This window comes from Salmo salar, chromosome 09 (assembly GCF_965601325.2).
Source record: "Salmo salar chromosome 09, fSalSal1, whole genome shotgun sequence".
NCBI classification, from domain to species: Eukaryota; Metazoa; Chordata; class Actinopteri; order Salmoniformes; family Salmonidae; genus Salmo; species Salmo salar.
In genome coordinates, this window is record NC_138299.1 from 40,714,725 (window position 1) to 40,740,090 (window position 25,366).

Consider the following 25,366-nt stretch of genomic DNA (forward strand, 5'->3'; position numbering starts at 1 on the left):
CAGTCTCAACGTCAACAGTGAAGAGGCGACTCCGGGATGCTTGGCTTCTAGTAGTATATAGGGCTATAGGACAAAACGGATGGCACTGTGATAGACTGGATACAATTTGCTGAGTAGAGTGTTGGAGGCTATTTTGTAAATGACATCGCCAAAGTCAAGAATCGGTAGGATAGTCAGTTTTACGAGGGTATGTTTGGCAGCATGAGTGAAGGAGGCTTTGTTGCAAAATAGGAAGCCAGAACCTAGATTTAATTTTGGATTGGAGATGCTTAATGTGAGTCTGGAAGGAGAGTTTGTCTTACCGACACCTAGGAATTTGTAGTTGTCCACATATTCTAAGTCAGAACCGTCCAGAGTAGTGATGCTAGTCGGGCGGGAGGGTGCGGGCAGCGATCGGTTGAAGAGCATGCACATAGTTTTACTAGTATTTAAAAGCAGTTGGAGGCCTCGGAAGGAGTGTTGTATGGCGTTGCAGCTCGTTTGGAGGTTTGTTAGCACAGTGTCCAAAGAAGGGCCAGATGTATACAGAATGGTGTCATCTGCGCAGAGGTGGATCAGAGAATCACCAGCAGTAAGAGCGACATCATTGATATATACAGAGAAAAGAGTCGGCCCGAGAATTGAACCCTGTGGCACCCCCATAGAGACTGCCAGAGATCCGGACAACAGGCCCTCCGATTTGACACACTGAACTCTGAGAAGTAGTTGGTGAACCAGGCGAGGCAGTCATTTGAGAAGCCAAGGCTATTGAGTCTGCCGATAAGAATGCGGTGATTGACAGAGTTGAAAGCCTTGGCCAGGTCGATGAAGACGGCTGCACAGTACTGTCTTTTATCGATGGAGGTTATGATATCGACTGCTTCTCAAATTGTGAATGAGAGACTGACGAAGTGTCTGTGCAAAAAACATAGCAGTGCTAATGCCTTTCAAGCTACTTTTCATTATTATTGGAGTTGCATCATGCAGCCTTACAATGTATTAAATATCAAAACATATTGCTCAACGTTTGTACAACTACTAAAGATACATTAATAACACTAAATTAAGCATATAGGAGTACCCATTTCTTTGTTAACCGCTCAACACAGAATCACCGCATGTGCGTACTCCTTCAAATCGTTGATAAAATATTGTTTCTATTTTATTAAGCTTTGTTCAATTGTATTCTTCGTACTATAAAATAATATAATGCCACAGAATTCTAAGCAAATCTTGTCTGCTAAATGAACTAGTGTAGCCCACAGCCATATGGCATAGGCTGTCACGGCTGTTATAAGGAGCAGTCCAAGATGCAGCGTTTTCGTAGTTCCACATATTTATTAAAAGTGAAACTGAATGCAATACACTAATAACTTGAAAATAGGAAAACAACAAACTGTGATGCAGAGAGGGGAAAAAACACGCTACTCAAAATATAATCACCCACCAACAACATGCAGAAACACCCCTACTAAATATGAGCTCCAATTAGAGGCAACGAGGACCAGCTGCCTCCAATTGAAGGTCAACCCAATAAACCCCAACCTAGATATAGAAAACTAGAATTTAAACATAGAACTAGAAAACATAGATCAGCCCAAAAACACCCCCTGTCACGCCTTGCCCTACTCTACTATAGAAAATGACATCTTACTAGGGTCAGGACGTGACATAGGCAGATTAGGACAACTCAGAGTATGCTATTCTGTTCTTCTGAAATAGACTACATTTCCTTCATATCATGTTTCTTTAGACCTAACTAAAATAAATAATGGATTTATTGTGAAGGTGTAGGCTATATTACATGGATTTTTAAAATCTAGGATGTTCCAAAAGGTTTGCATCAGTGGCTTGTAGGTTGTGTGTGGAAGCCAGGAGATGCTAAATGTGTGTGTTAATTAAAACGGTGAGACCGACAGTTATTTGCTTGACAATCACCGGCTGACAAAATGTTGTGACCGCCACAGCCCTACGTATAATTATTTTCAGAAGGCACTTTAGGCACAATACGCAGAATAAGTGATCTCGTGATTGTGTCTCTTTGCAGCAAAATCTGCAGAGCTGAGATGGTTGTGTGCCTCATATACATAACATTCTGTTGGTGACAAGAATTTTGTATAATCATTTAAATTGAAAACCGTAATCTGGATTAAGAACTGAGCCATTCTTACTAATTAGCTGGAGAACCAGTTTGGGTATAAGTATAACTTTTCTATAATTGAATCTTTTAGTGAGTGGTTAAATGTTTTAATATTTAAATCATTTTAGCCAGCCCAAACTCGTACTCATTATATAAATATGTATGTTTAATTGTGTCTGGTTTACCGTTCCAAATAGTGAAATATTTTTTGGCTCATAATTTATAAAACGATTCGTCTGGGATAGGCAGTGCCAGAAGTAAACTGTTATATGAATAAAGAGTTAAAATCAGGGTGATTTTTCCATAACTACAGGTATTTACCTCATGGTTGCAAGACTGTCTATTCTACTGACAGTTAATTTATAGATATATGAATAACAAGTATGTTTACTTCACCGACAGAGATGGTCGCCTCACTTCGAGTTCTTAGGAAACTATGCAGTATTTTGTTTATGTATTATTTCTTACATTGTTACCCCAGGAAATCTGGGGTAACAATAGAAGGATTACTTTATCCTATCCTAGGTATTCCAGAGGTGGGGTTTCAGGTGTCTCCGGACAGGGAATTCTCATCAGTTATAGTTACAGCTGTGTACATTTCCCCTCAAGCAGACACCTAGACGGCCATCAAGGAACTTTAGTGGACTATATGCAAACTGGAAACCATACAACCTGAGGCTGCATTTATTGTAGCTGGTGATTTTAACAAAGCAAATTTGAGAACAAGTCTACCTAAATTCTTCCAGCATATTGATTGCACTACGTGCATGCGCAATACCCTCGACCACTGCTACTCTAACTTCCACGATGCATACAAAGCCCTCCCCAGCCCTCCCTTCAGCAAATCTGACCACGACGCCATCTTGCTCCTTCCGTCTTACAGGCAGAAACTCAAACAGGATGTAACAGTGACGATAACCATTCAACGCTGGTCCGACCAATCGGAAGCCACGCTTCAAGATTGTTTTGATCACGCGGACTGGAATGTGTTCTGGTCAGCCTCAGAGAACAACATCGACCTATACGCTGACTCGGTGAGTGCATTTATAAAGAAGTGCATTGTAGATGTTGTACCCACTGACTATTAAAACCATACCCGAACCAGAAACCGTGGATGGATGGCGCCATTCGCACAAAACTGAAAGCGCGATTCACCGCATTTAACCATGGACAGAGGTCTGGGAATATGTCTAAACATAAACAGTGTGGCTATTCCCTCCGCAAGGCAATCAAACAAGTGACATGTCAGGCCAGAGACAAGGTGGAGTCGCAATTCAACAGCTCAGACACAAGACATATGTGGCAGGATCTACAGGAAATCATGGACTACAAAAAGAAATCCAGCCACGTCACGGACACCGACATCGCCCTTCCAGACAAACTAAACACCTTCTTTGTCCGCATTCAGGATAATACAGTGCCACCGTCACGGCCCACTAACAAGGACTGCGCCCACCCCTCCTTCTCCGTGGCTGACGTGAGTAAAACATTTAAACGTGTTAACCCTCGCAAGGCTGCTGGCACAGACGGCATCCCCAGCCGCGTCCTCAAAGTATGCGCAGACCAGCTGGCTGGTGTGTTTACGGACATACAGTGGTTCCTCCTTTAAAAGTTGCGTCATACTGCGGCACACCTTGCGGGCTGCCGCAGCATTCTGTGGCACGTCATTTAATTGTCAGCCATTTTTTCTGTTAATGCAATTTAGTGCTAGTTTAACCACCAGAGGGCATCTTTGAGAAGCATTTGATAGTCTTCCATATTGGCATTACCAGAGATGGGGAGGGCACGCGGGAGACCGGGGTTCAATTCCCCAACGGGGAGAAAGAAGTAGGCCGTTCTTGTAAATAAGAATTTGTTCTTAACTGATTCCATATGTGTTATTTCATAGTTGTGACATCTTCACTATCATTCTACAATGTAGAAAATAGTAAAAAATAAAATAAAGATCCTGGAATGAGTACTGTAGGTGTGTCCAAACCTTTGACTGGTACTTGCTTAATTAATTTGATTAATATTATGGTGTTTCTATTCCAAGAAAAACGAAAAACCCTCTGGGTTTCCGTTAGGAACAGAGAATATGGCACTGTACAACGTGACGGTCGGCAGCACAGTACTGGGCTATTTAGCTAAAGACTCCCTGTGTCGTGGGGACAAGGCACGCGGGAGACCGGGGTTCAATTCCCCGATGGGGAGGAAGGAGTAGGCTGTCCTTGTAAATAAGATTTTGTTCTTAACTGATTCCATATGTGTTATTTCATAGTTGTGATGTATTCCATATGTGTTATTTAATAGTTGTGATGTCTTCCCTATTATTTTACAATGTAGAAAATAGTAGAAATAAAGAAAAATCCTGGAATGAGTAGGTGTGTCCAAATATGGCTCTGTACAATGTGACAGGAGTAGGCTACAGCTTAAGTGGATTGGAGGATTCTAAATTAATATCTAAGGGGCATAACATTTCCACACCCTAATTGTAGTGTAACCGAACTTTCAGTTGAGTGTACCTGCTCTTTGCCTTCTCTACCAGAAGTTGATGCTGTTGCTACTGTATGCAACCTCTTGCTAGCTAGTTAGCATAACAAATTACAAGTTAGAAATTTTTCGACTTTGGGTGTGTTCTTAAATTCAACCTGAAGTTCCTGCGCTCATAAATTCAGAGCGTTGTCAGATTGTCAGTTTGTAAATTCTAGTGATGGGCATTCCGGCTCTTTTCATTGAGCCGGCTCGTTCGGCTCAGCTCACCATAAAGAGCTGGCTCTTTTGGCTCCCAAACGGCTCTTTAAAAAAAATATATATGCTTTGTATTTTCTCAAGTCAAACAGCTTGCGATAGTTTGACTATGATTGGTGGTAAAACAATTGTAATTAAATTATTAAATGAAATCATACTCTACCTTAACCACAATGTATTTAAAAATGCATTGGTTTGTTATGAAAAAGAATGCCATTAAACATTTGCATTTAAAGTATAACTTTTTAATGTATATTAACAAAGCGCATATAAATCTAACCATTCAAAACAAATACAATCTGAACAGCATAATAGAATATTGCACCATATCAAAGACAAATAAATAATGTGCAAAACTGCAGCATCCCATTTAAAACATTAAACTGCTCCCTCTTTTCTCTCTCTTCTTTATTGCCATGTTATAACCAGCAGCACAAAGCAATGCTGACCATATTTTGCTTTTATGAGAGATTTGCATTCAGAAACGCAAGCTGCCTCACTTTCGAGGGGCTGATGTGGTTTCTTCTCTCTGTAATTATTTGTCCCGTTTTTGAGAAGACCCTCTCAGAAGGAACGGATGTGGCCACTATGCAGAGTCTCTTCTCTCTGGCGGCTGGCTGTGATTCGCTGCAGACCCTTACACAGGAGTATCATTTTTGAGGCTGTGACATAGCTGAAAAGAGAGAACAGTAACTTTAGTTCAGATTCATGTTTTGTCTACTGATACTACATTCTCATCTACTGCTCATATACATATATAATACTGGATTAAATAATTATGTAGTAATAACTGCTTACTGTACCTCTCTCCACTGATCTCCACAGTGACCTGCTCAAAGGGTTCCAGGACTCTGCACACCTCCTCCACCACCTCCCATTCCTCTTAGGTCAGAGCATCAACAGGTGCATTGACAATGGCCAGGGTAGAGATGATGGCATCCTTTGACTCAAGAAACCGCTTCAACATATAAAATGTTGAATTCCACCTTGTAGTGCAGTCTTGTTTAGGCCTCAGCTCAAGCATCCCCATCTGGCATTGTGTAGACTTTAGTTTTTCCGCAGCTGTGGAAGTATTCCACAGCTGCTTTCACTTTGTCCACAGTAGGATTCATCACCTTCAGAGCATCTCTTACAATCAGTTTGATTGTGTGGGCAAGACAGGGATGATGGGTCCATTAAAACATTTATGGCTTTGGTTATGTTAGCTGCATTGTCACTAACACAACAGACCACTTTTCCATCTACTTGCCATTCTTTGGCCACTCTCAACAGTTCCTCTGCCAAGTTCTCTGAGGTGTGTCCAGAAGACAGCTAGACATCGAAAAAGCTTCAATGAGGTGACATGTAACCGACATGTAAGAAGTGGTTATCCTTGATGTCCAGCAGTCAGTGGTAGTGCAAACTGCAGTAGCTTTTTGGACTCTTTCCCACACTGAAGCCTGTGTGCTCTCGTACTGTTGTGGAATAAGTGATTTTGAAAGGGTTTTCCTGCATGGAATTGTGTACATTGAATTTAGACTATTGCTATAATTTCTAAAACTTCTGTCCTCCATGATCGAAAATGGCTGGAAATCGGTGGAAATCATTTTACCCAATGCAATATCAATTTGGCCTTGTTTTGCTACAGATAGACTTTGGCATAAATTGGTCCATAGAAGACTGCGTTGCTGTGGGTCGCGGAGTAGGCCTACTTGACTGAGTGGATACATCTCCACGTGTGGAGGTGCTGGCTCCACCACTATCACTAGCAGGCCCGCTAGTTTCTTGAAGCTCCGCTACAGCTAGCTTCACAGTTGGGTGCACAGTTCGCATATGCCGGTGTAGGTTGTGCGTAGAACCGGCTTCATTTTGTTTTGGCAAATTCTACACTGTGCTCTAACATTGTCTGCATTATTAAAAAGCATCCAAATGCTACCGTGCTTCCGACTCTTTTTCCAGCTGTTGTTTTCACAGCTGTCCTTCCTCCCTCTCCTTGGCTGCTTTGTGTGTGACTGTGAGTGAGTTGTCTCTGCCTTCCCTCACGCATCTTTGGTTCCTTGGTTGACACCGTGTGTCTGATTGACAGGAACAACAGGCGAGGCTGTTAGTCTGGGCAGACAGTCAGAACTAATATGTGCGCTTGAGCATTTAGGCCTACATTATTATAATATTTTTTTTCATTATTTTAATTAGTTAATTCTATTCATTTAAATCTTTTGATTATTCATATCTTAATTTTTTTAATATAAAGTCGGGTCTTCTGATATGTGAGCCGGCTCCCAACCTTCACTTACAAGAGCCGGCTCTCAGAGCCGACTCGTTCGCGAACGACCCATCCCTAGTAAATTCAGACCGTTTCGCTCTCGGAGTGCACACTGAACGTTCGGGCCGAGGAGTTGGGTTGATTTGAGCTTTCTGGCCTTACAACGGCAGTCAAGCATCCAAGCGAACATTGGCTAGCTACTTCCAGACACAAATGAAACCACTCTGACCATTTATTCACCCTAGCAGAGCTGGTTACGCAGTTTGTGTTAACCAGAGCAATGGTGACTAACTGTGCTGCTGGTAACAATTTAATTACACTTTTTTGCCAACGTTTACTGACACCGGCCATATTCAACCGGTGTTGAGCGCTCATAAATTCATTATTCTGAGCTCTGGTACACTCAGAAGAGTTCTCTGAAATCGGAGTAGATAGCCAGAACGAATTTACGAGCACCCGAATGTCCATTGACAACGCACAACGACTATACCATTTAGCTAAGCTAAGAATGAAGGGAATAATCAAGTCAATAAACATTGGGTAGTTAGAAAGCCTATAGTTAATATACTGGCAAGTTCAATGTATAACTTCTAACGTTAGGTAGATAGCTAACATACCAGTACATACCGCTGTAATGATATGCTATGTGGTTCGTAAGGACAGCATAGCTAACAAATTGTCAGCCAACATAACATGCAAGGTAACTTATTTGAAAAGTAATTACTTTATTACATTGAGTAGCAAACTACCCCTTGGTCGTTAGGGCAAATCTGGTCTGTGTTAGGGGGTTTCACACCTAGCTCGGCTATTAGACTATTCTTTAGTAAAGGTTGAATAGTCTATTGTTCAGCTTTTAGCCCCCCTCCCCAACTTGCTGTTACTCCCATCTCGTTCCTCGCCCTTTTCCACGCACGATTCTGCGCCTGAGTGGCTCGCTTGTGGGTGTGCTGGCAGGATATGGCAGCACTTTCGGTTGTGCGTCAAGAATTCTGCATAGCAAGTTTGTATGAAGGTCTGGTTATTCACAGGTAAATTGTTATATGCCATGGAGGTACATATGTCTTTTTGTTGAGAGCAAAACTTTTTTTCTTTTCAATCAAAAATAATTTGTTATGAAAGCAACTTTTTTCAGACACAAAGGAAGTCCTAGCAGACACCTACGAAGAAGGACTGTGTGAGGATGGCATCTCAGGTAAGCAGCAGTGGACGTTCTTCCGTCCAACTTTTACATAGCTCCTACGATTCAGTGTCGGTTCATAATATTCTACTACATTACATACATACCATAGAATGATAAAATCATGCAATTATTATTCTCAAGCTAACCAAAAGCATTAGCTACGAATGCCTGTTCTCAACATTTTCAGTTGAATTAATCTAACTTTCTTTCATGGCAACTCATAAGGCCATGTCCTATTTGTTTTATAGTCGATATTTCATCATATTTCATGACCATGTAACTGCTAGTTTTTTTTACAGAAGGATGAAAGAACACAATATGTCTGTCAGGGATTGCTATTCTGATATGTCAGATGAAGAGTTAGACCAGAAAGTCAGACCCATTAAGGCAAGGATGCCCCATGCGGGCTTTAGAATGGCCAAAGGAAGTCTCAGAACAACGGGCCACCGTGTACAATGGAGAAGAGTTAGGGAGTCTTTGCAGCGTGTAGATGGAAAAGAGTTAGGGAGTCTTTGCAGCGTGTAGATGGAAAAGAGTTAGGGAGTCTTTGCAGCGTGTAGATGGAGAAGAGTTAGGGAGTCTTTGCAGCGTGTAGATGGAGAAGAGTTAGGGAGTCTTTGCAGCGTGTAGATGGTGCAGGTATCATTGCCAGAATGATCCAGCTTCATTGCATTGCTCGGCAAAAATACTCCCTGTTCCAGTCTCTCGTCCACATTGATACAAATCATAAATTGATAAGGTACTAAGATGTATGTCTCCATCAAATCTAAGAAGTTCACTTTTTTATTCTTACTTATTCCGAGACTAATTTTCAATGATGTATGAAATTGGAGTTGTTCTTCATCAACTGGTAATTCATAAATAATGAAGCAGGTTAATAGGTTAAACATTTCACTTTTAATTCCTATGCTTCTTTTCAAGATACAACATTGTCATCTTTGGCGGTATGGATGGATTTTCAAGGAAGGTAAATATTTTATATACATATTGCATATTTTCCATCACCTACTGAACAACCACAATACCAGTCTGGTGTTAAGCTTTCTGTGCTGTATTGACGTATCCTGAAAATGACATCTGCTGCTTTAGATTGAATGGTCATATCTCAGTTATTGTTTTCATATCTTCAAAAAAATAAGCTATTTTATTTACTTCAGAGTGCGAGCTTATCAAGGGGTGGAAAATGTAGATATTGCCAGAAGTTCCGAGGAACAGGCCGTGGAAGCTTTATCGCAAGCAAAAGTGTCCATAACCAGAGGTAATTAAACAATTCTGTGTTATTTCTCTCTGCCTGTCTTGTTGTACATGGAGCCTGTCTCACATGCATTAATTATTTTTAAAAACTTAAGATGTCAGCTGCTAATTTTCAGATTCACACCAAATAAACACTCAGCCATTTTCACAGGACTATCTGTTGCTGCCAAGTCATGATTTCCCTGGGGGATTAGCCTTGCAATAACCAAGTGGTGAGACACATAGCCCTCTATATTTAAATGTTTCAGGTACACTCCGATAGGTGTCTGCATCACATACAGTATATTCTATTGACAATATCTGCTATTGTTTGTCATCATGTGTCTGTTTTTCAGCATAAAGTACTCTGTAGCCACTTAGGCTTAATCATGCTCTCGTCAGCAGGTATGTTTTGATGTGCAAGAGGAAGCCAGTCCCGTCATCGCCACCTCACCCGCTCTTAAGATAACCTTTGGGCCAACTGGGAGCCCAAGGCTGGTTAGGAGACACCGCTAGAGACACTGTAATTGTGATGAACTGAGAGAATATTAAGGTAGCACTGTAATTCATTAATCATATGCTGTCTGCCTCTGTTCTTACCACTTTCCCTTTGTCTTCTACACCGCTCTACCCACCTCGTCTTTCTTCCTCATTTTATAATGCATTGAAGTATAGATTGAACTTGTACTTATAATATTACAATTATCATAATTGTAATGCATGTATTATTAACCTCTCTGGGCTAGGTGGCACCAAATCGTCCCACCTACGTAACAGCCAGTGCAATCCCGTGGCGCATTATTCAAAAACCTTAGAAATGCAAAACCTTAAATTTTTCAAACATATGACTATTTTAAACCATTTTAAAGACAAGACTCTCGTTAATCTAACCACACTGTCCGATTTCAAAAAGGCTTTACAACGAAAGCAAAACATTAGATTATGTCAGCAGAGTACCCAGACAGAAATAATCAGACACCCATTTTTCAAGCTAGCATATAATGTCACATAAACCCAAACCACAGCTAAATGCAGCACTAACCTTTGATGATCTTCATCAGATGACAACCCTAGGACATTATGTTATACAATACATGCATGTTTTGTTCAATCAAGTTCATATTTATATCAAAAACCAGCTTTTTACATTAGCATGTGACTAGCATTCCCACTGAACACTGCCGGTGAATTTACTAAATTACTCACGATAAACGTTCACAAAAAGCATAACAATTATTTTAAGAATTATAGATACAGAACTCCTCTATGCACTCGCTATGTCCGATTTTAAAATAGCTTTTCGGTGAAAGCACATTTTGCAATATTCTCAGTAGATGGCCCGGCATCACAGGGCTAGCTATTTAGACACCCAGCAAGTTTAGCACTCATCAAAGTCAGATTTACTATAAGAAAAATGTTATTACCTTTGCTGTCTTCGTCAGAATGCACTCCCAGGACTTCTACTTCAATAACAAATGTTGGTTTGGTCCAAAATAATCCATCGTTATATCCAAACAGCGGCGTTTTGTTCGTGCGTTCAAGACACTATCCGAAAGGGTAAATAAGGGTTACGAGCATGGCGCAATTCGTGAAAAAAAAAATCTAAATATTCCATTAACGTACTTCGAAGCATGTCAACCGCTGTTTAAAATCCATTTTTATGCCATTTTTCTCGTAAAAAAGCGATAATATTCCGACCGGGAATTTGCATTTAGGTAAACAGATGAAAAAAAATAAAGCATTCGGTTGACTCGGGCACGCGCCTAAGCCCACAGTACTCTGAGCGGCCACTTGCCAAACGCGATAAAGTGTTTCAGCCAGAGCCTGCCTCGATATCGTTCAGCTTTTTCCTGGGCTCTGAGAGCCTATGGGAGCCGTAGGAAGTGTCACGTTAGAGCAAAGATCCTAAATCTTCATTAAAAACAGCCTAGATGAAACACATCTTGTCAGACAGGCCACTTCCTGCATGGAATCTTCTCAGGTTTTGGCCTGCCATATGAATTCTGTAATGCACACAGACACCATTCAAACAGTTTTAGAAACTTTAGGGTGTTTTCTATCCAAAGCCAATAATTATATGCATATTCTAGTTACTGGGCAGGAGTAGTAACCAGATTAAAAATCGGGTACGTTTTTTATCCGGCTGTGTCAATACTGCCCCCTAGCCCTAACAGGTTAATGCAGATGAAGGGAGTTAGATAAGCATAGTTTTTCTTCCTCCTCTGTATATATGAATTACAAATCAGCCTTTACTTGAATCATGTTTCTAGTCTATTGCATAGTTACAATGTGGAATCATTGATGTCCCAGGAGTGGGAGTGGTAAACACTGCTGAAGTGTATAATGGTAATACATACATGCAGACACAGCATCATTCAAAGAATGGAGTTTGATACACTTGGTATTGGATATGACTGAAAAAGAATGTCTCAGAGATTCATACCTGAACCGCACCTTTATTTGCCAAGGAAGAGTACATAATCAGTGAATATACTCAATGTACAGACTACAATGCGTGGTAATAACTTCAGTACATGTATTTAGGACTTGCATCCTTGGCACAATACAGTTATTATATTCTACTCAATCATTAGGCTTCATTAATGCCATTCAGACTTGAAGTTGATACAACAACTATGATAGCTGAGGTTCATAGATTGGTATGAATATTAGTTCAGAACCTATAGTTTTAGGGTCCATACGCAGATCGGCTACATACTGTAGCTAGCTACACATCCATCAGCAAACAGTTATTTTTATCCTCCACTACACAATAAGCAAGTAAATAGTTAGCTAGCTAGCTATGTTACTTTAGCTGCTTTGCATGGCAAGGAAAGCTTACACAATTGTACATTCAATTTGCAGTCAATGCTTTAGCTAGCTAGATTCTTCACATCCACTGTTTCCTAAGACGACAGCCTGGTTTGCTGGTTCTCAGGAGTCCCTAAAAACAATAAACACAAATTACAATGTCATACTTATGTCATTGCTAGCTAGCTGGCTAATGTTAGCTAGTCAGCAAACTTGCTAAATAGCAATTTTCGTAAATCAACTTTGACAAAAAAAATATGCACATCGTTTGTCTCTACATTAACTAACATATTCCTCTCAATTGTACATGTTTTGCTTGACTCGTTATGACGTTATAATTACTTACATTTGCTTCCACCGTAATGTTTTGTCAGCCATCTTTGCTGAAGAAAGTCACCAGGGGGAACAGGTGGCTTGCGTCAAATTCGTCATTGGAACCACTCGATATGATTGGTCATATAAAAACCTTGAGACCCAAATGTATAATGAGTGCTCTAACTCCCCCTTGTGGTGGTCTGGAGCAGTAAAGCAATGACGCTGGGTACCTCCAAGTCCCGCGGTGTCAGCTCACAACTTTTGAAGGAGGCACTACTGTATTCAATCGCTCCCCATCCCAGTTTGTTGTCCCCACATGCTTCAAGATGGCTACCATGGTTCCTTTACCCAAGAAGGCAAAGATAACTGAACTAAATGACTACCGCCCCATAGCACTCACTTCTGTCATCATGAAGTGCTTTGAGAGACTCATCAAGGCTCATATCACCTCCACCTTACCGGCCACCCTAGACTCACTTCAGTTTGCATACCGCCCCAACAGGTCCACAGACGACGCAATCGCTATCACACTGCCGTATCCTTTCTGAAAATGAATACCTATGTAAGAATGCTGTTCATTGACTACAGCTCAGCATTCAACACCATAGCACCCTCCAAGCTCATCATCAAGCTGGAAGCCCTGGGTCTCAACCCCACCCTGTGCAATTGGGTCCTGGACTTTCTGACGGGCCACCCCCAGGTGGTGAAGGTAGGAAACATCTCCACTTCGCTAACCCTCAACACTGGGGCCCCACAAAGGTGTGTGCTCAGCCCCCTCCTGTACTCCCTGTTCACCCACGACTGTGTGGCCATGCACGCCTCCAACTTGATCATCAAGTTTGCAGATGACAACAGTAATAGGCCTGATTACCAACAACGACGAGACAGCCTACAGTGAGGAGGTAAGGGCCCTGGGATTGTGGTGCCAGGAAAATAACCTCTCACTCAACATCAACAAAACAAAAGGAGATGATCGTGGACTTCAGGAAACAGCAGAGGGAGCACCCCCCTATTCACATCGAAGGGACAAGTGTGGAGAAGGTGGAAAGTTTTAAGTTCCTCGGCGTACACATCACAGACAAACTGAAATGGTCCACTGAGACAGTGTGGTGAAGGCGCAACAGCACCTCTTCAACCTCAGGAAGCTGAAGAAATTTGCCTTGTCACTCAAAACCCTGAAACTTTTACAGACGCACAATCAAGATCATCCTGTCGGGCTGCCCTCCATGACACATACAGCACCCGATGTCACATGAAGGCCAAAAATATCATCAAGGACATCAACCACCCGAGCCACTGCCTGTTCACACCGCTACCATCCAGAAGGCGAGGTCAGTACAGGTGCATCAAAGCTGGGACTGAGAGACTGAAAACAGCTTCTATCTCAAGGCCATCAGACTGCTAAACAGCAATCACTAACTAAGAAAGGCTGTTGCCTACATTGAGACCCAATCACTGGCCACTTTAAATGGATCACTTGTCACTTTATACAATGCACTCTAAATAATACCACTTTAATATTAATCATGTTTACATATCTTACAGTATATACATGGGATTCGAGAAATGTATTTTATACCATCTATTGCACCTTGCCTATGCCGCTCGGCCATCACTCATCCATATACATATCTCACTCAGCCCGTTAGATTTGTGTGAATTAGGTAGTTGTTGGGGAATTGTTAGATTACTTCTATGGGCTACGTGGGACGCTAACATGGGCACCTGCGGGACACAGCCAGTGAAATATCAGGGCGGCAAATTCAAAAACAACAAAATGTCATAATTCAACTTTCTCAAACATACACTTCTCCTTGATGTAACCACATTGTCCCATTTCAAAAAGGCTTTACAGCAAAAGCAAAACATTAGATTATGTTAGGAGAGTACATAGACAGAAAAAAATCACACAGCCATTTTCCAAGCAAGGACATGTCAATAAAACCCACAACACAGCTAAATGAAGCACTAACCTTTGATGATCTTCATCCGATGACACTCCTGGGACATTATGTTACACAATACATGTATGTTTTGTTCAATAAAGTTCATATTTATATCCAAAAACAGCATTTTACTTTGGCGCGCGATGTTCAGAAAATGTAATCCCACCAAAACGTCCAGTGAATGTGCACATCAATTTACAAAAATACTCATCATAAACATTGACAAAATATATAACAATTATTTAAAGAATTATAGATAGACTACTCCTGGATGCAACCGCTGTGTCAGATTTTAAAATAGCTTTACGGAGAAAGCACATTTTTCAATATTCTGAGTACATAGCTCAGCCATCACGGCGAGCTATTCAGACACCCGCCAAGTTCGGGGCAACCTAAACTCAGAATTAGTATTAGAAATATTCTCTTACCTTTGCTGATCTTCGTCAGAATGCACTCCCAAGACTGCTACTTCCACAAGAAATGTTGTTTTTGTTCGAAATAATCCATATTTATGTACAAATACCTCTGTTTTGTTCGTGCGTACAGATCACTTATCCAAAGGCATAACGCGTGAGCGCGGAACCAGAGACGAAAAGTCAAAATGTTCCATTACCATACTTAGAAGCACGTCAAACGCTGTTTAAAATCAATCTTTATGGTATTTTTAACGTAAAATTGCGATAATATTCCAACCGGACAATAGCATATTCATTCAAGAAGAAAAAGAAGGAACGGCACACTCGCGTGACAGCGCATATCCAATCCCTTTGTTGCCAGGCAGACCACTGAGAAACTGAGCTCCTATTATCTGCCCAGTGACAGGAGAATGCTCAAACCACTTTCTGAAGGCTGTTGACAGCCAATGGAAGCCTTAGGAAGTGCAACGTCCCCCACAGATACTGTATTTTCGATAGAGAATCAAAAGAAGAACTACAATTCTCTGACTTTCCACTTCCTGCTTGGATTTTTCTCAGGTTTTTGCCTGCCATATGAGTTATGTTATACTCACAGACACCATTCAAACAGTTTTAGAAACTTCAGAGTGTTGTCTATCCAAATCTACTAATAATATGCATATTCTAGTTTCTGGGCCAGAGTAGTAACCTGTTTAAATTGGGTACGTTTTTAATCCGGCCGTGAAAATACTGCCCCCTAGCCCAGACAGGTTAAACTGCACTGTCAGAACTAGAAGCACAATGTCAGCTATGCGTAAGTGGCTGCAAGGGAGTCAGGCGCAGGAGAGCAGGTATTTGGTAGCACACAGAGCCTTTTATTCAGGCGAATCAAAAGCACACGGCACAATGAACACGAAATATAAAACGGGTATACATAACCCAGTGCAACCAGACCAACGTGCGCATACATCAACACAGATAAACAATATCACACAAAGACATGGGGGAAACAGAGGGTTTAAATACACAACACATAATGACGGGCAATGAGAACCAGGTGTGTGGAAAAACAAGACAAAACAAATGGATCGGCGATGGCTAGAAGGCCGGTGATGTCGACCGCCGAACACCGCTCGAACAAGGAAAGGCATCGACTTCGGCAGAAGTCGTGACACACAAGCATTTCGCTACACTTACAATAACATCTGCTAACCATGTGTATGTGACAAATATCATTTGATTTGACCACTTAATTGGTAAACTATAGGGTAATGTAAAAGTTGACTTCTAAATGATCCAATACATAATGTGGTATACTTATCATAATTAGGTTGGAGTTCAGAGAGGCTAGATAAATGATCTAGACCCTCCACTGTGCAGTGATCAAGATGGCGGACTTTAGGGAAGTCTTGAGTCATCGGCATATATTGACAACCTAGTTTAACTCCTCTTGACAGTTCAATACTTGAAGTAACTTTTAATATTTTACACTTGGGGTTACTATACATACTGTATCTAACCCGTTGAGTAAGAGATACCACCTAATTAAAATAGTCCAGGCATTTATATAAAACTCCTAGTCATACTTAAAAAGGCCTTTTCTAAATCTGCTATGAAGACCAGGTCTGGTTTCTTTGGTGTTTCATAGTGTTCTATTGTTTCAAGTAATATTATCTCCAATGTCTCATCCATGTAAATAAATAAAACAAACTGATCAGGATGAATAATATCTGATAAACCTTTTTCATTCTATGACCTATGCATTTTGCCAGGATTTTTGTGAAAGGGGATTCCAGTGGTTGCACAGATTTTGATACAGCACTGAAATTAGTGTCAACATAACCACCTATTGTTTCCCTAAAATGTATCAGCGGCTGATCAATAGAATAGATTTTGATATCCTACAGAAAGGATTTGAATCTGTGGCAAGGTTTTTAATACATTTTTGGGAAAGGAGAAATGTGATGTTGTTTATGCGTCTGAGTGAGATGCGCTGCAGGCAGCTTTGGTTCAGTGGGTCCTCTTAGGTGGGTGGGTGTGTACGAGTTAAAGAACTAGCTATGTCCATTCAGAAAGTTTCCCAAAATAAGCCTGTCTGGACTTCATCTCTTTAAATAAATCCATCATGATGGTCAGCATGTGCGAGGAACGACGACAGGTGCCAGTTTTGCGTTTCCAGTTTTGCGTTTCAGTTTTGCAACTGAATGAAACGTAGCCAAGGATGAATAGCCTATCCTAATATTCCGTAGTATAGGATTCTCATTACTGCGTCCTCTCTAGCCACTTTGAACATTTTGCCACTGAGAATGACCGCACCAGCACTGGTGACATTACGAATCATTTTGCTAAAAGTGGAGGGAAAAACTGTGTGTGACAGTAGCCCGAGAGTGCAGCCCGAGACCGTAGCCCGAGGCCGTAGCCCATTCATGCAGCCCGAGACTGCAGCCCGAGACTGCAGCCCGAGACTGCAGCCTAAGCAGGTATTCTTCATCTGTTGTAACATCTCAGCTCCAATAAGACTTTCTGGAAAGGCAAGGCCATTTTTGACAGCCATGTCTGGCTCACCGAGTCAGGAAATCAAATTCATTCATTGTTTATACGATATAGGTCTAACCACTATCCACTGACACAGAACCAATTTTAGAACACCACGAGGCAGCAACCTAAATCAAAAATCTGCCAAACCCCATACTGGAGAACAGGAGTTGGTCTTTGCTGCAATGTGGTGCTGATTCCAATTACTAAATAGACCTATACTTTACACCACAATGAAGGTTAAAGCCAATACTACAGTCTGCAACTGCAGACCCTGCCTAGCTCTCTGACCGTGAATAACAGCATTAGTCTGAGGGGATGTACACAGAGCATCTGTATCGTATGTGATGTCATCAGGCCTGGTTTCTTTGGCGTTTCATGTAATTGTCTTACATTATCTCCAATGTATCATCCATGTAAAACACCTGTCTGATCAGGATGAATAATATCTGATAAAACCTTTATTCTATGGTGCTATGCATTCTGCGTCACAACAGTAGAGTGACGCCATTCTCCGTAAAACAACTGTCAGAGCAGAGGGATGGAATGAGAGGTAGACAGATACAGTATCTGAATACTCTGTGTTCGTTCCAAATGGCAATCAAATGGAAACTAACCCCTATTTAGTGCACTACTTTTGACCAGGACCCATAGGGTTCTGGTAAAAAATGAGTGTACTATGTAGGGAATAGGGTGCCAATTGGAAAGCACACTATGTCTCCAACGCTACGGTGGCAGACAATGGAGGCTATCAGATTAACCAACAGTAAAATACAGTTAAGTAACAATGATATAGCTGTTAGCTCAGAAAGTCTGCAAGATATGAGCTCATTAACCCAGCCAGGTCAATAATGTGTCCCATAGGACTTATAAATTAAATGGACTCTCACAACAGAGCATTGTTTCAGCAGGTGTGTCGGTCAGACCTATAGACCCAAATTCACTTCTGAGTAGATACATTTCTAAATGTGTGTGTGTGTGTGTGTATTAAAGTCCTCCGACTGCCCATAAGGCCTCGAGCAGTAGTCATCCTGACTCTGAAAGTGTCAGAGCACAATTGCTGGTATACAGCAACAAAGAAATTGTCCATACTATTCATCATAGCGGACACAGAGGGAAGAGTGTAATTGAATGTGACAGTCTATGAAGAAACATTGTAATTATCAACATCAATAATGACATAGGAGCCTACCTTGTGGGTGTATGGCAGCTCACTGAGGTCGATTCCATCTTTCACAAGTTTATCCCTGATCAAGAGCTTCAGTTTCAGTTTGGGGTAAGTCACCAACTCTTTACAATCAGTGAAACTCAAATTGTTGTTTTTAGGACATGACTCTTGGTGAAATCTTTGGTGAGCCCCAATTCCAACTTCCTCCTGGTTGGGTTCTGTCCATGACCTTGACCCCTGGAGGTCATGCTCGCACTCTGTGATGTGCATTATGTTGGTGCCCAACGAGGGTCTACAGGAAGAGGGGTACAGGGGCTCGAGGGTGAAGTAAAGACCCAGAACTTTTTCCTTCTCCTGCTCTCTCAACCTCTTCACTGCGTCGAGCAATTTTTGTCGGTGGTGCTGGACGTGGACCCCTATGGCGTCCAGATCGGGGTCACCAATTTGTTTACAAACTTCGAGATCATCGTATCCATTGTCCACAAATCCCTCCAAGTATTGAGGCAGTTTAAGATTCTGTAGCCACTCATAGACAAGGCCGGGGCCGGTGCGCATCATTTTGACATACGATGAGCAATGTTTTCCATGCATAGGCTGTGTTAGAAATGGTTCCGTTATCTCCAAAATGTAAACCTCAGGAGCGCCGGTATCTTTGACACAATTTTACATCCACCGCGGCCTGTCATTCTTATTGGATCCAAAATCACAAACGCATGCAGAGATTATTAAACTGATGAAGAATACAAAACGAAATCTAAAAAGAGCCGAGTCTACTGTTACAAAAAAATAAAGGTTACCATGTTAAACGCTGCAATATTGGTGTTCCCAAAATTCTGGATAACAAACAATGCAAATATTTTATTATGACTAGACCATGGCGTCCAAAAATCCAACCTAGTAGGTGTGGTCTGGTCATCAATTAATCCAAGCAGGTGAGAGAAAGAGAAGGCATGATATCCAACCAAAGAAACACAACATATACATGAGATAAACAAAACTGAAGGAATTGTGCATTAAGTGTCCACGAGCTGAATTTCAAACATTCTTTGTTCCTCACCGCTTTTGTTTGTTTCATTGCTGCTGTTTCGAAAAGGGCAGTCCTGGCGCGGCAACGTCCAAATATCGTTGTTTTCATCACTCAGTACTCCAAACTTCAGAGTGGCGGTAAATGCGAGATGAAACGCTTTTCACCGCTTCTTATCTGTATGCCTAGCTCCGAATACACTTGTTGTAGCACATGGTGCAAAGCACCCTCTCTCTCCCCGGAATGAACTTTGTCTCTCTGGTCTAGAGTTGGTCCAGAGTGCCATTCAATCCAAGCGAATTCTGCTTCGCGTTAAAAAAAAAAAGAAGGAAAAAAAAGAGGCAATTGAGCATTATCTGTACTCTGGCGCCCTCTGTTCGACATATACCACAATTGACTGATTGAGTACATGTCAGATCAATCAACGCTGTAATTGTCAGCCACTGAAGTAAATCGATTCCAGTAGCTCTCTCCAGGAGGACTGTTGGACCAGTAACTCTCTCCAGGAGGACAGTTGGACCAGTAACTCTCTCCAGGAGGACAGTTGGACCAGGTAACTCTCTCCAGGAGGACAGTTGGACCAGTACTGTAGCTCTCTCCAGGAGGACTGTTGGACCAGTACTGTAGCTCTCTCCAGGAGGACAGTTGGACAAGTACTGTAGCTCTCTCCAGGACTGTTGGACCAGTACTGTAGCTCTCTCCAGGACTGTTGGACCAGTACTGTAGCTCTCTCCAGGACTGTTGGACCAGTAACTCTCTCCAGGAGGACTGTTGGACCCGTACTGTAGCTCTCTCCAGGAGGACTGTTGGACCCGTACTGTAGCTCTCTCCAGGAGGACTGTTGGACCCGTACTGTAGCTCTCTCCAGGAGGACTGTTGGACCAGTACTGTAGCTCTCTCCAGGAGGACTGTTGGACCAGTACTGAAGCTCTCTCCAGGAGGACTGTTGGACCAGTACTGAAGCTCTCTCCAGGAGGACTGTTGGACCAGTACTGTAGCTCTCTCCAGGAGGACTGTTGGACCAGTACTATAGCTCTCTCCAGGAGGACAGTTGGACCAGTACTGTAGCTCTCTCCAGGAGGACATTTGGACCAGTACTGTAGCTCTCTCCAGGAGGACTGTTGGACCAGTACTGTAGCTCTCTCCAGGAGGACAGTTGGACCAGGTAACTCTCTCCAGGAGGACAGTTGGACCAGTACTGTAGCTCTCTCCAGGAGGACAGTTGGACCAGTACTGTAGCTCTCTCCAGGAGGACTGTTGGACCAGTACTGTAGCTCTCTACAGGAGGACTGTTGGACCAGTACTGTAGCTCTCTCCAGGAGGACAGTTGGACAAGTACTGTATCTCTCTCCAGGACTGTTGGACCAGTACTGTAGCTCTCTCCAGGACTGTTGGACCAGTACTGTAGCTCTCTCCAGGACTGTTGGACCAGTAACTCTCTCCAGGAGGACTGTTGGACCCGTACTGTAGCTCTCTCCAGGAGGACTGTTGGACCCGTACTGTAGCTCTCTCCAGGAGGACTGTTGGACCAGTACTGTAGCTCTCTCCAGGAGGACTGTTGGACCAGTACTGTAGCTCTCTCCAGGAGGACTGTTGGACCAGTACTGTAGCTCTCTCCAGGAGGACTGTTGGACCAGTACTGTAGCTCTCTCCAGGAGGACTGTTGGACCAGTACTGAAGCTCTCTCCAGGAGGACTGTTGGACCAGTACTGAAGCTCTCTCCAGGAGGACTGTTGGACCAGTACTATAGCTCTCTCCAGGAGGACAGTTGGACCAGTACTGTAGCTCTCTCCAGGAGGACAGTTGGACCAGTACTGTAGCTCTCTCCAGGAGGACTGTTGGACCAGTACTGTAGCTCTCTCCAGGAGGACAGTTGGACCAGTACTGTAGCTCTCTCCAGGAGGACAGTTGGATCAGTACTGTAGCTCTCTCCAAGAGGACAGTTGGATCAGTACTGTAGCTCTCTCCAGGAGGACAGTTGGACCAGTACTGTAGCTCTCTCCAGGACTGTTGGACCAGTAACTCTCTCCAGGAGGACAGTTGGACCAGTAGCTCTCTCCAGGAGGACTGTTGGACCCCTGTGATGATGAATTGTGTGTTTTATCAACCCTTAAAACATGGAATGGACATTTTGAAAAACAGATGCAAACACAATTTGTTTTAGATAGATTTTATTTCCATTACACAACTATATATATATACACTGAACAGAAAAATAAAACGCAAGATGCAACAATTCCAAAGATTTTAGTGAGTTACAGTTCATAAAAGGAAATCAGTCAATTGAAATACATTCATTAGGCCCTAATCTATGGATTTCACATGACTGAGCAGGGGTGCAGCCATGGGTGGGTCTGGGAGGTCAAATGCTCACCCACTTGGGAGCCGGGTGCAGCCATGGGTGGGTCTGGGAGGCCAAATGCTCACCCACTTGGGAGCCGGGTGCAGCCATGGGTGGGTCTGGGAGACCAAATGCTCACCCACTTGGGAGCCAGGTCCACCCACTGGATAGCCAGGCCCTGTCAATCAGAATGAGTTTTTCTCCACAAAAGGGCTTTATTACAGACAGAAATAGTCCTCAGCAACCCCCCTGACCAAGGACCTTCTCCCCAAATTACTGTTTGGCCAGGTGGCCAGCTCTAGGAAGAGTCTTGGTGGTTCCAAACTTCTTCCATTTAAGAATGATGGAGGCCACTGTGTTCTTGGGGAACTTCAATGATGCAGAAATGTTTTGGTACCATTCCCCAGATCTGTGCCTCGACACAATCCTGTCTCGGAGCTCTACGGACAGTTCCTTCGACCTCATGGCTTGGTTTTTGCTTTGACGCCAACTGTGGGACGTTATATAGACAGGGGTGTGCCTTTCCAAATCATGTCCAATCAATTGAATTTACCACAGGTGGACTCCAATCAAGTTCTAGAAACATCTCAAGGATGATCAATGGAAACAGGATGCACCTGAGCTCAATTGAGTCTCAGCAAAGGGTCTAAATACTAATGTAAATAAGGTATTTCATTTTTTACTTTTAATACATTTGCAAAAATGTCTACAAACCTGTTTTTGCTTTCTCATTATGGGGTATATGTTGCAACCTGACTGAATGGCTTCTAGTGAATTCAAATATACTGGGAGCTCATTCAACAGACAATCTCCTAAAATGTGATATATATATATATATATATATATGAATCTGAGATGCACACATTAAATATACCACCAGAAATGTTCATTTCATGTTGGAATAATGGGCATTATGTACAAGCATTGTTTTGGAGACACATTTATCTTAAAATGCACCATTCTATTCTTCTTAAATTATACATTAAAAGTATTTATTTGCAATATATTGAAATTAAAATTATATACTTTCTTCTGAAATATATAAATAGAATATCATTAATGGGCAATGAAAACAAATCTGAAAATGAAGCCAGTCAGTATATTACTGGTGTATCACACAGTTAACATGTCCAACATGTTTTTGTCCTTCAGAGAAATAAACAAGGAAAAATATAAACAACAAACTTAAACTGACAAAAGTGATTCAAGGAAGGACAAATAGTGCAAAAACAGCTAACAAGTCAGTAGTATGAGTAAGGTCAAATCCGCTCAACTGAAAATCCAATTTTCCTAGGTCTTCTGGATTAAGGAGTGACAAGCATAGAGAAGCTTTTCCACCATTTTTCACACAGTATGATCAGGCCTATAGAGTTATGTAGTTCTCACATCCATCCAGACAGACGGTCGGAGATTGGTCAATCAAGAAGACAGTTTTAAAATTAAGAATCCCAAATGGCACCCTATTCCCTACAGTATGTAGTGCACTACTTTTGAATAAGGTGTAATTTGGGATACGTCCTGCGTCACTTTGCCAAAACCAGCACTATCAGATTTGCCTCCAGTTGTCTTGTCCCACTACTTGTTTATATACAGCTGTTGGCAGCCACCTGGAGGGAAAACATAATTTTTCATTTGGTAACTGAAGGTTATTTGGAAAAAAAAGAACAAAAGATAAATTATTCTACCTCAACACAAATGGCAGCATCTCCTTGCACATAAAAAAACCCCAACTTTTAACCAAATAGTCACACTGAAAAACACCATTAAGGAAGAAAATAAAAAAATCTTAACAATATACTACATCTATGGCTGCAAGTATAAATATATGTGCCCATACACATATTCCTGAATATATGGATGTTGACAAACACAGATACACACATAAATAGGTAGAGGTTAGCATATATGCATCATGATAAGCAAAGGCAGAAGAGAGTTGTCTGTTAAGATAGTGGTTGATTCAGAAACTAATGACCAATTAATGTTTTACTGAACATTACATGGCACTTGGTCACTTCTTCTGCTGACACTACGAATACAAAGACAGCTTTATATGTTTGCTTGTGCTATAAGAGACATGCTTTTTTCTCTAAACATTCAAAACGATTTTAAATTAATAAGTCATGAGAAAATTGTATTAGAATCACTATGGAAGGATTGTGAGAAGACTGAGTAACCCAACCTGTAATGCAATATTACCACATTGTTTGGTAGGTGGAGGTAAAGATTTGAATGTCTTTACGTTTCCCTTAGGTACAGATCTAGGATCAGCTATAATCCCCTCCCCCAATCCTAACCATTAGTGAGGACAATGCAAAACTGAACCAAGATGAGTGTCCAGGGGTATCTTCACCTTAGTCTGTTGTACATAACTCTCAACTCTATCTCTGAGCCAAATCATTAACCTCAACGCTATGTCTCAGCCAATCAGAGCTGAGAACAAAATAGAAAACTGGCCCTGACGTCATCTATGTCCATAACTCTATAACCTCGTAAGAGAGAACTATATTTAAGCTGCACAGTGTTTCCAACATACCAACAACCCTTCAGGTCTTGATTATATCCATGTTTGTAGACTTATTTTTGGCTAAACATTTCCTGCACATGCCTGTCAAGTGGGTTCAGTTTAGTGGATACTGTAGTAAGAGCCCGGTATGTATACACTGACAACACACAACAACTGAAATTCCATGATAAACAATACAACAACAAAAAAGGAAAGAACTTTCAGTAAACAAACAAGGGAACTGTGTTCTATTTGACTTCTTGCTTCAAAACAAATATGATGTGCAAACTGACTGTATGAATGATAAGGGATAATAGCATATAACCAGGCCTACTGTTCAAACTGACTGTATGAATGATAAGGGATAATAGCATATAACCAGGCCTACTGTTCAAACTGACTGTATGAATGATAAGGGATAATAGCATATAACCAGGCCTACTGTTCAAACTGACTGTATGAATGATAAGGGATAATAGCATATAACCAGGCCTACTGTTCAAACTGACTGTATGAATGATAAGGGATAATAGCATATAACCAGGCCTACTGTTCAAACTGACTGTATGAATGATAAGGGATAATAGCATATAACCAGGCCTACTGTTCAAACTGACTGTATGAATGATAAGGGATAATAGCATATAACCAGGCCTACTGTTCAAACTGACTGTATGAATGATAAGGGATAATAGCATATAACCAGGCCTACTGTTCAAACTGACTGTATGAATGATAAGGGATAATAGCATATAACCAGGCCTACTGTAGCAGTAGTAAAAAATATGGAAAAAAGTTATTAATCACACCATCAATATGAC

At 41.7% G+C, this 25,366-nt stretch overlaps 1 protein-coding gene across 4 annotated transcripts in view; it reads right to left on the bottom strand.

The window, feature by feature from the left end:
- LOC106611319 (SAM and SH3 domain containing 1b) overlaps nucleotides 1-20,010 on the bottom strand; it is a 116,558-nt gene extending 96,548 nt beyond the window's left edge. For all 4 annotated transcript variants that reach the window (XM_082955776.1, XM_082955774.1, XM_082955775.1 and 1 more), the window contains exon 1: nucleotides 18,699-20,010. In XM_082955776.1, the coding sequence (XP_082811902.1) occupies nucleotides 18,699-19,265 (567 nt within the window). In that variant the 5' untranslated portion in view covers nucleotides 19,266-20,010. The remainder of the gene's footprint in view (nucleotides 1-18,698) is intronic.
- Between the last annotated feature and the right edge of the window lie 5,356 nt (nucleotides 20,011-25,366).